The sequence below is a fragment of the Cupressus sempervirens genome, chromosome 11, assembly GCF_028749045.1.
Source record: "Cupressus sempervirens isolate cs-2001-9-10 chromosome 11, ASM2874904v1, whole genome shotgun sequence".
In the NCBI taxonomy this organism is placed as follows: domain Eukaryota; kingdom Viridiplantae; phylum Streptophyta; class Pinopsida; order Cupressales; family Cupressaceae; genus Cupressus; species Cupressus sempervirens.
Genome location: NC_143128.1, coordinates 48,582,824 through 48,599,679, shown reverse-complemented (window position 1 = coordinate 48,599,679; position 16,856 = coordinate 48,582,824). Strand labels below are relative to the sequence as shown.

Genomic DNA, 16,856 nt, shown 5'->3' with positions numbered 1-16,856 from the left:
AGGTACAAATATATGATCAAATGATTGCAATATCTAACTCACACAAGGATGGATATAGCAAATGTAGTTGAAATTGTTGCAAGATTCAAGGTTGATTCGAGAGAAGCACATTATGTAGCAGTAAATAGAATATTTAGATATTTAAAAGGAACATTAGAGTATAGATTATGGTATGACAGATCTAATGTTTTTACTCTAAGTGCCTATACTAATGTAGATTGGGCAAGTAGTATGGATGATAGAAAAAGCACTAGTGGCGAACCTCCTTTCTTGGAGGAAGATTAGTTTCTTAGTTAAGCAAGAAGTAGGATTGTACATCACAAAGTACAATAGAAGTAGAGTATGTTACAGTAGCACATAATTGCAATCAAGTCATTTAGATGAAGTAGATGCTAAAGGATATAATGATAGAGATCAGTGAACATGTTGTCATACATTGTGACAAAATAAGCACAATAAATATGTCTAAGAATCTAGTGTTACATTCAAAGACTAAGCACATTTCTATAAAGTATTACATGTCAAGAGAGAAATTTATAGATAAGGAAATCAGATTGGAGTATGTGAGAAGTTAAGAGCAGATTGCAGTTATATTGACTAAGCCTCTTCCCAAAGAGAATTTTGTGTATAATTTGTGAGGTATGCTTGGGGTTATGCCCTTTCCTACATCACAATAGAAGATAAAAGAGTGCATCAATCTAGTGTAATAGAGTACCATTGTTTGTCTGGCCTAAATGCTAATGCTTCCTGTATTGGGGGATATCTGTGATGGACAAAGTAATCTAGGACTCTTGTTGGATGTTGTTATGAACAATGTATTTTGACACTTGAGCTAGTTGTTATAGAGTTTGATGTAGTAAGGTTGGTTGTTGGAACCTTTGACAATGATGTCAATGGGGGAGAATATCACATGAAAAAAATCATACTGAGGAAGATGTTTAGCAAGAGTACAATATGTTTTCAATGAGAAACAACTTGGAATGATAGTTTGTTAGAATGTGTTAAGTTTTATGGATCTTTTGATAGATAAAATAATTACAATAATTGAGTGAACAACATATGTCTTACTTGTACTATAGAAGTGTAGAGAATGGCGTCAAATAAGTATGACCTTTGTTTCAACTAGTTTTGACTTTGGACCCTATGAATTATTGATAATGTGAATAGTATGTTGACTGTCCTAATGTTCTTGCAAGTTAGTCCTTGATGAACATATATTGAAATATAATACTGATATATTTTGAGATTAGGGAGAGTCTTATGACTGATATATATTTGCAAATCTCTGCGAGTCTTATGCTGTGTATTGGTATTCTTTCGCAGTGATTTGCTCATCTATATATAAAAGGAGAGAGCCACAACCACCATAGAGTCATCCCTCTACATGGCCTTTGGCCATGTAGAGACATGCCTCTTTGGTGGCATTTTTTCCAAACTAACAAACTAATTTAATAAGCCTTCAACTTATTAATGTACCAGTTCAAGTATAATATACTTACAACATTAATATTAATAATGCTATACTGCCAATAGGCATTAGTCAAGGATTATGCTAAGAGTATATATTAATCCATACATACATACATACATACATACATATGTATGTATGTATGTATGTATAATAGTAACAACATAAATATAAACTATCATATTAGATAAACATTAGTTACTTCTACTGATTCTAAAACATCAACACTCCTTCTTTAGCAAAGGAGAAGTAATACACCATTAGAATACTACAATAAATTAGTAAAAGTCAGATAACAAAAAATCGTCATGTTATCACCATTTTATGAATACTATCACAATGTGCATTATATTCTCTAGTCATTTGAAATAGTAAAAAAAAATTCCTATGATCTCTACTTGTACTTAAGCAATGTCTAGAGATGTCCATGATAGTAACATAAATTTGTTATCTATGATCTCTAATTACCTAAAGTAATGTCTAGAGATGTCCATAGTAATAACATAAGTTTTCATGATCACTAATTGCTTGAAGCAATGTCTAGAGATGTCCATGAAAAATTTGATGCTCATGGAATGTACTTGCACTTAAGAAATGTCTAGAGATGTCCATGATAATAGGTCTATTATTTACAAGATCATCACCTTGTAAATAATTACCTTCTAAATAAATATGTCCATGAAAGATCGTCACCTTTCATTACATATATGATGCTGCTAAACAACACAATAGAAGCATAAAATCACATGAATTACAATTTAATTTAATATTCAATATTACAAATTAATCATATCAAGTTTTTCTCTAAAGTATTTCAACTTCACTTTAGCAAGAGGCTTGGTAATGATATTAACTATTTTCTCATTAGTGTAGATGTACTCTAGTTGAATGATTCAAGATTTACCATATCTTGAATGTAGTGGAAAGGAATTCCAATATGTTTAGAGTGATTGTGATAGACTATATTTTTTTAAAGCTTGATGCAACTTTGATTATCACAATGAATCACAGTGGGCTTCAAATGTCTTTTAAATAAATCTACTAACAACTTTCGTAGGCATACTACTTCTCTAGCAACTAAAGAAGATGCAATGTATTATGTTTTGGTGGAACTTAATGCAACTGAAGTCTATTTTCTACTAGACCAAGAAACCATCCTAGATCCTAGACTGAAGTAATATCCTAAAGTACTCTTCTGTTCAACAGAGTTGCCAGCCCAATCAGAATTTGAATATCCATGAAGTTCAATGTTGACTTTATCATATTTGATTCCCATTCCGATAGTGCCCTTTAGGTATCTCAAAATGTATTTAGCTGTGTGTAGATGTATCTTCTTTGGTGCACACATAAACTAACACAAGGTGTGAGTAGCATAGCATATGTCAAGATGAGTATTAACCAAATACATTAAGGATCCAATAATCTATCTATAGTAAGTAGAATCTATAGGTTCAAATTTGTTCATATCATCTTTCAATTTGTGTAGATTTACTTCCATAGGAGTAGCTACTAGTTTACATTCCATCATTCCAAATTTTGTTAAAATGTCAATTGTATATTCAACCTAATTTAGAATAATGCAGTAATCTTGTTGCCAGACTTCTAATCCCAGAAAGTGGTGAAGTAGCCCTACACCTTTCATTTCAAATTCTATTATGAGCTCTTGTTTGCATTTCTTTATGAAATGTTCATCACCTGTTATTAATAAATCATCAACATATAACACAAGAATAATCATATCATCACCATTAGTTTTGAAATATAAATTAGGATCAACTTCATTTTTGGAATATCCTAACTTCAATAAATGATTGTTTATTCTTTCATACCAAGCTCTGAGAGCTTGTTTGAGTCCATAAAGTGTTTTCTTTAATTTACAAACATGTGTTCTACTGTCATGAGTATTGAATCTTTCTGGTTGTTCAATATAGACTTCTTCTTCAATCTTGCCATTAAGAAATATTTATTTGACATCCATTTGATGTACCTTTCATCCTTTGGATTATGTGATTACTAAGATGGTTCTGACTAAAGTATATCTAGCAACTGGAGAAAATATTTCTTCATAATCAATGTCTTCTTTCTAAGAGAACCCTCAAGCTACAAATTAGGCTTTGTATTTTTCAATGCTGCCATCTAATGCATTTTTAATTTTGAACAACCATTTCGAAGAAATGATTGATTTGTTCTTTGGTTTTGGTACAACATCCCATACATCATTTTTTAATATAGACTTATATTCTTCAACCATTGCTTCTTTCCAAGACTGATTTGGAAGTGCTTCTTCAACATTAGAAGGTTTTGATTTTATAAGTTTAGTTAACAATGCAACATAGCATGATTGATTTCTAGTCCTTTTTCTTTCTTGAATTACTTCATCTGCTTCAACCTGATTTTCTTCTATTATCTTCCTAACCCAAAGAGGCCTCTTTTTATTATTATTATTGATGTTTTCAGAATCTCTATAACTAGACATAGATGAAGGTTCAAAATCATTCTCCCTCTCAATTTTTGTAGGTTGATCTTCTTCAGAAATAGACTCTGTAATAGATTCATCATTGTTTCTAAAGATTTTAAAAGTTGTGTCTTCTTCAAATTTCACATCTCTACTAATCTCAAATTTTCTTTGACCTAGAACAAACATCCTATATCCTTTCATGCTTTCACTATATCCAATAAATATTCCCTTCTTTCTGGAAGGTTTTAATTTTGTTCTTTTCTCTTTTAATATGTTGATATAAACTAGACATCCAAATATTCTTAGGTGACTTAGGTCAGGCTTAATGCTTGTGAATATTTCCTCTAGAGTTGTGTTCTCTAATACTGTGTGTGGGCATTGATTTTGAATGTACACTATTGCATTAGATCCTTCAGCCCAAAATGAATAATGAAGATTTTGATCGTGCAACATTGCTTTGGCTGATTCAACTATAGACCTATTTTTTTGTTCAACAATTCCATTCTATTGAGGATTATAAGGAACAAAAAACTCCCTCTTAATCCCAATAGCAATGCAGAAGTTCTTTAAAATATCAGATATGTATTCACCCCCATTATCTGACCTTAGGGTTTTAATCTTTTTTCTTGATTGATTTTTTACTAAGGCTTTGAATTCTTTGAATTTGGATAAGACTTGAGTTGATTCCTTTTGTTTCAAAATATAGATCCAAGTTCTTGTAGAGTAACCATCAATAAAAATTATATACTAGAGGCATCCATTAAGTTAGGGTACTAACATAGGGCCACAAAGATCTGCGTGAATTAGTTCAAGAATGGATTTGGATTTATGATCACTTTTAGGGAAGGATTGCTTAATAGTCTTACCTAAGGCACATCCTTTCCAAATACTTAAATGATTAGATTTTAGATTAGGTAAACCTTTTACAATTTTCCCTCTAGATGATAATGCTTGATAGTGAAGGTTTCCAACCCTCCTATGCCAAATTTTAGTGGAATTTGAAGTTTCATGACTAAGAGCTAGGTTTTGATTCTAATTATTAAAAAGTTTATAAAGACTTCCATCACTAAATCCAATGGAAATGGCTTTCACAATATTAGAGTTCTTGGGCCAAGATAGAACTCTTTCTTCTTGAAATGTAATTTTGAAGCTTTGATCAACAAGACTAGAAATAGAGACCAGGTTTCTCTTGATTCTTGGTACATATAAAACATTTTTGAGTTGTAGTGCAATTCTTGAATTTAGTTGTATTGAATAGGAACCAATTCCTTTAATAGGATAAGTAGTGTTATCTCCAATGGTAACTTCTTCTAAGGCTTGATTAGAGAAGGTTTCAATTTTTTCTTTAAAACCAGCGATGTGCCAAGATGCTCCACTATCTATGATCCAAGTGTTGTGGTTAGAATTTATTTCACTTAAAAGGGCTAAGTAAAAGGCATAGTTTTCTCTTTCTTCTTTATCTTCACTTTCTCCTTTAATTTCTGCTAAGGCTGCTTGTATTTTCTTCTTTTTGGGGTAGAACATACGAGAGTAACCAATTTTATCACATTTAAAGCATCTAACTTTGGACCAATCACATTGCTTGTTTGATTTGTGATTTTTGTTAGATTTCCTTTTGTTATACTTGGATTTTCTTTTCTTGTTTGATTTCACATGAAGTGCCTAAATTTCTCCCTGTTGATTGGTACTTAGTCCCCTTGAAATTAACCTAGATTCTTCTTGTGTGCACTCATTCTTTAATAGATTGAATTTAGGAAGTTCGGATCAAGAGCTTAAACCTCGAATGAATGTTTCCCATGAAAGAGGAAGACCTCTTAGAGTGATCATGCTGAGTTCTTTATCATGAACTTGATTTTCCATAGTTGCGAGTTGATCCTTTATTTTAGAAATCCTTAGAAAATATGAAGATATAGATTCTCCATTTTTCACTTTTATATATAGTAGATCTTCTTTTAGAGTTAATAATCTACTACTATTTTTGTTTTCGAATGTATCTTGAATACTGGAGAACATTTCAAATGCAATCTGAAGATTAGATATGGAAGGAAGGATATGATTTTTTATAGAATCTATAATGATTTTCATTGCCTTATTATTATGTCTCTTCCAAGTTTTTCTTTTAAATTCATTTTAAGGCATGGGTAGATTTGATTCAATATATTTCTCTAAATCCATTTCTCTTAATATTATTAATACTCTAATTTTCCATGAAGAGAAATTAGATGCACCCTCAAGCCTATCTTCTAGTCTCACATGATTCACCATTTTAAAAATATGATTTTAGCCTCTTTCTTTTTAAACTTTGAGATTTTAGACTTTATTTTGTAATAGTTTCTCTTATCAGAATAGCTCTGATACCATGTTAAGTTTTATGGATCTTGTGATAGATAAAATAATTACAATAAATGAGTGAACAATAGATGGTCTTACTTGTATTATAGATGTGGAGAGAATGGCTTCAAAAACGTATGACCTTTTTCTAAACTAGTTCTGAGTGTGGACCTTGTGAATTACTAATAATGTGAATAGTATGCTAACTATCCTGATGTTCTTGCAAGTTAGTCCTTGATGAAGATATATTGAAATATAATACTGATATATTTTTCAAATAGCTAAGAGTCTTATGACTGATATATATCTGCATATCACTGGGAGTCTTATGTCGTATATTGATATTCTTCCACAACAATCTGCTCATCTATTTATAAAAGGAGAGAGCCACAACCATCATAGAGTCATGGCTCTACATGGCCTTTGGCCATGTAGAGACATGCCTCTTTGGTGGCATGTTTTCCAAACTAACAAACTGATTTAATAAACCTTCAACTTATTAATCTGCTAGTTCAAGTATAATATACTTACTGCATTAATATTAATAATGCTATACTGCCGATAGGCATTAGTCAAGGATTATGCTAAGAGTATATATTAATCCAAGAATCTCTCTCCCTCCCTCTGTGTGTGTGTGTGTGTGTTGATGAATAACAGTAACGGCATAAATATAAACTATCATATTAGTTAAACAATACTTCTACTAATGCTAAAATATTAATAGAATGTACATTGAGGTATATAAATGGGGGAGAATGATTGATGAATAGGATTTGAAAAGTAAGTTGAACAGTCTTTTGTTGGTATTCTTGGAACTAGATGTTTTTCATCTATGTTGTCATCAATGCCAAAGGGGAAGATTGTTAGAAGATTGGTTACAAGCATGAATGCTGATGATATTCCTCTAGGGGAGTACTATAGATATGTTACTATGATGATATGTTATATTCATGATTGAGTTTGTCATTGATGTCAATATAGAAATTCTCTATGGTATCTGATAGAAGAACAGTGGGAAGATCAAGTTGGTATAGATGACTAGTTGAGTATTTACACTATTCCACGTTATGGGAGATACTTATGACTATCTAGTATATGTAGTTAACATCAAAAGAAGATAGGCTATGTCTAGAGGAAGTTATGTAAGTTTTGGTGATGTTTGTTCTGAGATAGTGTTTACAGAGACATGTTCTAGTAAACTTGTTATATCTCTTAGGAGAGTTGTTATTCTGAGAATCAAAGTTGAGGACATTGAGAAGACATGTTCAGGATGACTTGGCTAAGTTCACTCATCATAATATTGTTTGTATGAAAATTTATTCAAGTTGTAAGGTGAAAGATTAATGTTATCCAATTGAGAAGGTCTAACAGCTGACTCATGGGATTGTTTTGAGGAATTGGTATAAAGGAAGGAAATTTTCCTTTATCATGGTATGAAATGATATGGTTTTGATAATTGATGATAAGCAGTAGCAAGAGCAGAATGCAGTTGAGCAAAGCAGTGCAGAAGTGAAGGAATCTTCATTGTCGAGGTTTTGCTGAGTGATCTGAGGTTTGATATTTGGTCTGTGGTTCATGACCTAGTATATAAGGTCTGATAGTGATTGGTCTAGTCAAAAAAACAAAGGAAAGGAGAACATAATAGTAAATTACATGTTCAAGTAGTGAACTCTTCTTGTAGTTGAAATTGCATGTCTGTGCAGTGGGCTCATCTTGCATACATTGTACCACCACTCTTAACAGGGTTGGAATCTCCTAATAGGGACTTATTGTACTAAATGTTGTAATAGACTCCTAATAGGGTCCATCCTCAAAGAAGGAATATTTATATTAGTGCATTATCTTGTGGGCATCATTCCCACCAAGGATTTCCCTCTAGTAAAGGGTTTCCCTAGTCAATATATCTAGTGTAATTTTCTATGTGCATTTTATTATGGTTGGTGTTTACTTTGGTTGAGTGGTTAAGAATGTTTAATAAAGATAAATGTTGTAATTGTTGGATAAGTAATTCACCACCCCCCGTCAGTTATCTTGGTGGACTATTGTTTCTAGCATCCACAAGTTATTTATCTATATATATTATTTACATTTCAAAAATTAGGTTTTTATTTTCCAAATGCTTGCTCACCATCATAAGATCATGCCCTCAAAAATTCCCCATTTCAATTTTTTTTAAACATCACTACTTCATAGACATTTCTCCTTAAGGAGTCTAAATTTTCAATTGGATAGATCATGGTGGCCTATATTTAAGTAACAATTACATTTCAAATTATTTCTTTTACTTCTCCAATACATATTCCATGTTTTAATAAACACAAAATCAAAATTCTATTTTAATTGTTATGATGTATTCTATTTTTATTGTTATGACGTTTATCAAGGAGTTGTTGACCATCTCATTCATTTATTGATCATAAATAATTTAATAAAAATATCAATATCAAGAAAATTCCTAGTATAATATAATGTCAAATTTGAATCCAACATATATATTTATTACTCAAAAGAAAACCTGTTCTTCCAAGTGGAGAATGCATGACTGACACAGTTCAAGTATGATAACGCTAACAATTTCTGCATTAATACACTCAAGGTTAAACCACAAGATTTGGACGTGTTGTATGTGCTAGATTAAATCATCCGTATCCACCACTACTAAGGAGCTAGTCTCCAAAAAATTGCATCATACAATCTGAGGATCCAAATGTCATCAACGTAACACTATCAAGATGCTTATACACCATTTTCTCATCTTTTTGTATGTAAACTAATGTGACAATCAATATTAAATGTATCAAGATCATATTCCATTATTAAAGTATAATACCATCATCATGTATTAAATCAAACATGCTAAGTGTAATAAGAGAAATATGGTAGCATGGTCATAAGTATCAATACAAAACATCAACTACAAGTTTAAGACCATAATAACAATAAGAACAAGGACACTGTATAACTCTCGAGCATACCTACTTAAAAAGTCTACATCTAGAAAGCTCAAGAAGACCAAAATACATAGTTACATAATCTAACTACATATCGACTAAATGTCCAAATTAGAAATTCAAGATAATAAAACTCCTAGTCACAAAGCAAGGTCCACCGACCAAGTTGACTGAAACAAAAATGTCAAAGATGTCCTACAATTTAGAACTCAAACAAGGTAGTACTTGAAAAACTAAATATGAAAAAATATAAGATAAAATTGTTAAGACGATTTCCTACACGTAAAACAAAATGTTGATATGTCACATTTATTTAGATCATGGAAAGGAAATAATGTAAGAAAACGTGATTATACACATCTTTATTGAATTTGGGTAAGAAAAATGATTAAAATTCAAAGGTATGCTTTGAATTTCATAAAATCTCACTCACCTCATTAGAGTAATATAAAGAGGACTTTTATGGCAGCAAGATTTGGGCTTGCCAGCTATGATGACATTCATACAATGAAAAATAATAATGTCGGGATTAGGAACTGGAACAGGGACTGCGTATTTTCCTTTTGACTTTTGGACTTTCCCTGACTTATTACTTAGCTCTCGATAACTATTTATCGGTGAAATAGATATGCTACAATTAAAGCTCTCAAAACGAGAATAATGTTTAGTGGCGCAAATTATTTATACATTATACGTGCAGCATTAAGTACAAGTCATTCAAAATATGGTTATAAAGTAGCACAGATCATACCAAGTTGTGCAATACAGTCAAGTCTAAGGAACATGACAACTGGAATAGGGCTGTATTAAGAGAATAATTATAGTTATTAAGCTATATAAACAATGGCAAAGATTGGATTTAGTTTGTAAATAAATCATTAGAATGTTTTTTAAACTTGAACCTATCCTTCATTAAGCTCGAGCCTGCAAAAAGAAGATAAAAATACATAAATCGCACACCGTTAAGAATAAGTCCACGGTTAAAATCTCAACGACTGCTTATCAAAAACTAATGTTTAGACTGATACATAACTCAGCTTAATGGATTTACGGTGCATCATAAAATTCTACTACAACATGATCCAGCAGACTTGGACATACGCTGTTATCACAAACATAATAGGAATGTTGGAGTTTGCTCTTAAATATCTTTTTGTTAATAAAAATTAATAATATTTTTGTTATTAAACTAGTTTTTCATATAAAATCTATTTTTTAAATTTTTTTGATAAAACTTTATGTTTATATTATTAATAATAACTGGTTAAAAGAATTCCAAATAAAAGAACTCACAAAGAAAAACTCATACGAAAAAGAAAGATTGCTCGAAGTCAAAGTTTAAAAATTACGCTAACTACACTTACAAAAAACGTTCTCCACTGTGACATATCTACAAGGATGATTTCAAATAAACTATTAAACTTACAAAATACTGTAATAAACCCATTCTTACAATGTCAGCTTCAATTCCACTGATCAGTTCCGCTCACCGTGAACTACTCAACCTATGCATCGATTCCAAACCAGATAATTATATAAAAACTTCAAACACACATGAGCTGGTAAACCGGACTTATCATCCTCACATTCATCTTTAAATCCGGAAACACTCAAAAATGTGTTTCCATTGAGATAAATCACTCCCAAGCTGAGCACCCATTTTAATTAGAGAGGGAGGATGATAATAGTACTCTGTCATGGCACCTTGGCGATTTCCTTTATTATTTTGAATCGTACAGCTGATCTTGCACATGAAAGTGCAATATCTGATAATATGTTGATCCAAATCTAATAGGGATTCGAAGTTGCAATTTGGTATGGCTCTTTCAAGTAATATCTGAATTGCTTCCTCTTCATTTACACTTGGAAGATGAAAACAAGTACCACATCTATTATAGCCAATCACTTCCGAAAGGTCTTTGCCAGTGCATGCGGTGACAAGAACTAAGCTATTTTCAGTAAAAGGAAGAGAGAGCAACCTACGGATCATACCAACTGATGACTCTTCAGTGTGGGCGTCGTCGATTGCTAGGAATACCTGCTGCTTGCCAATTCTTCTAATCAAGAGGTTTTGTGCCTGAAACATTTACCAATGATGTTCATCGTTAGATCCTATAAGCTTCTGCATATAATTTTTTATAACTAAAGATTTTGACATGGTTATCTTAAACATCACATGATAAGAAGAAAAAAATTAAGCTTAGAAAAAATAAATCAACTTTGACTTTTTAACACTTTTATTATTATTGAAATGAAACTTAATGTATGATGTTTAAACGGTCAGCTTTAACACTAACTTATAATTCCTTCAACCAAGCTTTAACACTAACTTATAATTTCTTCAACCAATCTGGAAATTAGTTTGGAAATTAGTTTGGGGAGCCAACATTTTCTGAGCTTCTCTCATTCAGCACTGCTCCGAATTGAGCGCTCAGCATTGGCACAAAACAGCAATAAAGTGTTTCCTTTTATAGAAACGAAATTGATTCAACGCTTTATATAGACTTTCTTGATAAAACTGGAGTGAAGAGAAAATGCAATCTCTCGATTCTGAAGAAAACAAGAACAACACACCTCACTAGTAATTAATCATCAAACAAAATACACAGCCATTGTATAAACACCAATACGAAAAACCAACAGAGAATTTTCTTTTTAATTCCAGCATACATACTGAAAGAATTTCAATTGAAAAATATGAATGCTAAGAGTGGTTCTCAGCAGATAAAACACGTATAGACTCATCCCTTTCAAATTTAACTATGAGTTAACTAATTGATGTTACCTAACAACTCGTCACTTCCCTGCCAATGCATGTTAATCAATAAACCTACTATACAGTCTTCTAGTTAACAGCTTCTTACAGCAGTTCAAATAATGAATAAACTAATCCTTAGAAAGAAACTACATGGAGGTGGAACGAAAAGAAAGACTGATTTCTAAACTATAGAAGAACTCCTAATAACAAGTGCTGCAGGGCAGCTTAGTTCCTACCAAAGGGTGGGCAGGCTGGGCTTGGGCATAAGGTATGAGTGACAAAGAGTTTTTGCATAAGAAAATAGTGCATAAATAGGCTACAACTTATCATCTACCAAATGACTGTTGGATTATAGAAGTGGCATAAATTTTTCTAATTTAAAAAATCAATACAAAATAGAAATGAACTCTTAGTGCTTCTATTAGAAGAAAAAAACATGGATAAATCATTCTGAAAAACACTAAAGGGAGCAAAAAGGCAGTAGATTTGTATAAATTATGTGTATTACTATTTATATATATTTTAGAAGACATTATATATTATAAATTATGTTAACTGTGGTATTAACCATTGTATGAATTCCACTGCAAATACCTCTGTTAACTCTAGGACAAAAGGGGCATCATAGAGTAAAGAATGCACCTTCATTGTTAAGATTACTGATCTTACTTGTAAAAATGCTCAAGAGACATCTGTCCTAAATGCAAAAACATAGACAGAGAAATCAGATTTCAATGGATGTCAGAGGAAAATCCTTAAATCCATCCTTCTGATGTGATTGTTTCAAGTGTTGTTTCCTTTGAAATCATTGTTTCTTAAGTGTTCATAAATTTTGGTTGTCATTACACTTCCTACTGTGACATTTGATTTTCAAGATTGATCGAATTCACAACACCATTAATAGAAGCATGACTCATGTTCCTCGTTAGCTGAGCAATAATTGCTTCTCTTGCTGTAGGTGGGTTTTGTTGCAGTTGCTATCATTTTTTCTGTTGCTTATGTTGTATCTGAAGGCAAAAATAAACAAATACACAGAAATAAAACTTATTTCATTGTCTTATTGCCTTTGCTGAAATACATTACATAAGCTTCTATTTATAGAGGTCTGAGAAGTGTCTAGAAATCTAACACTCATTACATAGCATATAAAATATTATAGTGCATTCATTATGGACGGCTGAGTCAAGCGGCTGGAACGGCTGGGTTGTCTGCTATTTATGGCATCCTATAGTCTGTGGACAGTGGATGGTTTTGTTGTTGTTGCAGTTGCTATCATTTTTCCTGTTGCTTATGCTGTATCTGCAGCTAACTATCTTTTGATTGCGGTACTGTAGAATCAAAAAAAAATGCACATGCAGACAACTTCAATTGGAATACAAAAGAGGTTTGAGGAGCATTTATAATAGAGCTCATTATTGTTGTACCGTAACCACGACCCCTGGTATACTCTATTTAATTTATATGTTAACGCGTGTAGGCAAAAGAAGCTTTGGATCCCTGAGGCATAAATAGACATCTATTACACATTCAAACAGCTGGACTATGAAAATAGGTGGTGGTAGAGGTCATATTTAATGCTTATTGCCTGCACAGTTCTTGCGATTTCTTGTCTAGAGTGACATGCCTGTGGTACATAGCACATTTGCAAAACAGAATGAGTTTGATGAAGTAGGTATTCATGGTCATCTCTTCATCTGATTTGATGAACATTTGATTTGATGAACATTTGAATGAGTTTGATGAAATGGGAATGTAGGGTATGTTTTATTCTAAATTTCTACCTTTAAAATTTGCTTATTACTTTCATGTCAAATTATCTTCTCTGCATCTGATTTGATAATCATTTGAATGAGATGATATGTTTTATTATAGATTTTTTAAGAATTGTACATTATTTTGATGTCAAAATAACTTGACTGCATCTAATTGTTGGCGGAGTAATTTCTCCACCTTCCCCACTGTCCTCAACTTGCCGAAAGCAATAAATCGTACGCCGTTTCTAAACCGTCCATAGCCCACAATAGCCAACAGCCCACCGTCAACAAAAGACAAAATGTTGCATTCAGCGGCCCAACATCATTTCAGAATCAGTCTTCACCTACCAGTAGTTGCATATATTTATTTATATATATTAATATTATATGTCATGTAAGTCTTAAACATCACACTAACCAAGAAATTAAGCTTGGAAAAGTAAGTCAAACTTTGACTATTTAACACTTTTACTCTAGGAATGAAGCATTAGTGTGTGATGTTTAAGCCGTTCGTACAATACATGTGTTCGATATTCTGGAGAGTTCTTATATATCTATATATAGAAGCATTATGTAAGGATTTAGGCATCAGATGTTATCTAATCATTGTGGATCATGGGTGGATAGAATGCTGTAGCATTCTAAGGACTTGTAATAGGTTTTAGTTAAGTTAATGAGAATGAAGTGCTATAGAACATTGTGATAAGTCTTTGTATTTTACATATTGAACTGAATGCTTATCTTTGAGTTGTTGTTTGTCTTTGATCCACTCTATCCACCTTCTTCAATTGGTATCAGAGCTAATGGGAAATGGTCCTGGAGATTGTGGAGAGGTTGATGAGTTTAGAACTAGTGAAAAGTGTCGTGGCATCGTAACCTAATATGCAACAACATTTGAAGTTATCTTCTACAAGAATAAAGAGATGAACAAATCAAGAGACTGCTATGAGAAACAGAGAAGTCATGAAAAGAAGGTAGTCAAAGTTGAAGTGTGTTTGAGTTAGCATTGTGTGACATTGTTATTTCTAGAGTAGAAGCATGTGGAGCATCTTTGTGCAAGTGGGAGTGTCAGAGAATGCATACACATTACATGGAAGATATTGATCATGAAATTTTTTATTATGTTTATGTTTGAAGCATGTGTATTTGATGTTATTGAATAGTTACTGAAGTTAGTTGTGGTTGCAGTAAGTGAAAGTAGGTTGTATTGGTGGTGAGTTGGTTGTCATGATTCAAAAGTCTATGTGTGTGCTGATTGGATAAAAGTGTTGGGATCGGAAGTGAAAATTTGTTTCTCTAATTGTGAAGGATATGATGTTCTTGATAGTGGTCATGTAATAGAAGTCGGTTGCATTGATATTCTCCAACCAAGTGATGAAAATTGAATTAGTGATGATTGCTAATGGGCTATGTGAATGTATGGAGTGCATTATTGGTTGTGCCTGACACCCCAAAGGTTTTTGGTTTGACATATTGATGAACCATGTATGTGAAAAGGATTCCTATAGAACTGACAAGTACAGTGGCTAGGTACCTATATATCTCGGTAGATAGATTTCTTTTTATATGGACTCAATAATCAGTTTCATGCAAGTCAAGAAGGAGAAAAGCCAAAGTGAAGATAGTTTTTCCATCATGTGAGTTTTTGGTAATTTGAAACAATTTCATGTTGAGTTAGTGGTAATTTGAAACCATTTGTAATGTTTGGTGGTCTATTGTAACCACTATAATGTGAGGTTTGTGGTTAGCCGCAACCATTCAAATGTAAAGTCTTTGTTCAGCTAAAAACCATTTGTATTCTATTTGTTAGGTTTAAGTCATAAAATTTGAAGTAATTATGACAAGGAAAACAATATAAATGCAGTAGCATTATTGGAAAAAATTAAGGGGGAGTGTTAGCGAAATAATTTCTCCACCTTCCCTGCCATCCTCAATTTGCCGAAAGCAATAAATCATGCGTCATTTCTGAACCATCCACAACCCACAACAACCAATAGCCCACCATCAACAACAGACAAAACGTTGCATTCAGCCACCCAACATCATTTCAGAATCAGTCTTCAACTACCAGTAGTTGCATATATTTATTGATATATATTAATATTTTATGTCATGCAATACATGTGTTTGATATTCTAGAGAGTTCTTATATCTCTATATATAGAAGCATTATGTAAGGATTTAGGCATCAGATGTTATCTAATCATTGTGGATAATGGGTGGATAGAATGCTGTAGCATTCTAAGGACTTGTAATAGGTTTTAGTTAAGTTAATGAGAATGAAGTGCTGTAGTACATTGTGATAAGTCTTTGTATTTTACATATTGAACTGAATGCTTGTCTTTGAGTTGGTGTTTGTCTTTGATCCACTCTATCCACCTCCTTCACTAATTTGATAAACATTTGAATGAGGTTGATGGAGTGGGGTTTCATGGTATGTTTTATTGTAACTTTGATTTGCTGAATTGTATGTCCTGAAACAGTGTTCATGTACGCTAGATAATATATTTACTTTGATTAGACGATTAGAGATTCTTTGAAAAAACTAGGTTTTTTTTTTAAAATTCCACATAAATCTTCGTTCTTCTAGAATTTATCGTAGAATTTCTGCATTGATAAATAAAACATGACATTCCAATGAGTAGAAATAGAGGATAAAACAAGGGAGGACAGGTCAAAATTTTTCATTCAACAACAAATCAGTCTGTTGCTATCATGATTACACAAAAAAAAACATGTGCCAAAGTTACAGATGGAATCGGATTTGATTATGTCTAGGGTTTCCATGGTGCTGGAATCTCTTTAGTGTAACAGCTTTTGCCTAGGAGTTAATTTGGAGTATCACTTACAATACAAAACTTACCTCTGGTAAGTTGAGCTTCCCCATTCTATACATGTGGAGGTCCTCTTAACGTGGAATATTCAGGAATATTCAGTAATAGGTTAAATGGCGCTGAAGAGATATTCTAAAAAGTAACTGAAATCAACATATACAAGGTTGTGTGGCATCACAACAATGAGTAATCTGAATGTAAAGGGTCATTGCACCTAGTCTCCTATATGTGAATGCTATCATCCATGATTGCGCCTTTGCTTGGTTCAAAAGATAATCTCTGGAGAAAGTTATCAAGCAATA

General features: G+C 32.4%; 1 protein-coding gene across 2 annotated transcripts in view; it reads right to left on the bottom strand.

Annotated features, from left to right (window-relative positions):
- Positions 1-10,536: 10,536 nt before the first annotated feature.
- Positions 10,537-16,856, bottom strand: part of LOC149528190 (uncharacterized) — an 83,469-nt gene continuing 77,149 nt past the window's right edge. Inside the window, exon 3 of one of the 2 annotated variants that reach the window (XM_089809949.1) lies at positions 10,537-11,285. In XM_089809949.1, coding sequence (XP_089666075.1) covers positions 10,803-11,285 — 483 coding nt within the window. In that variant the 3' untranslated portion in view covers positions 10,537-10,802. The remainder of the gene's footprint in view (positions 11,286-16,856) is intronic. The other variant, XR_016358736.1, reaches the window with a different exon arrangement.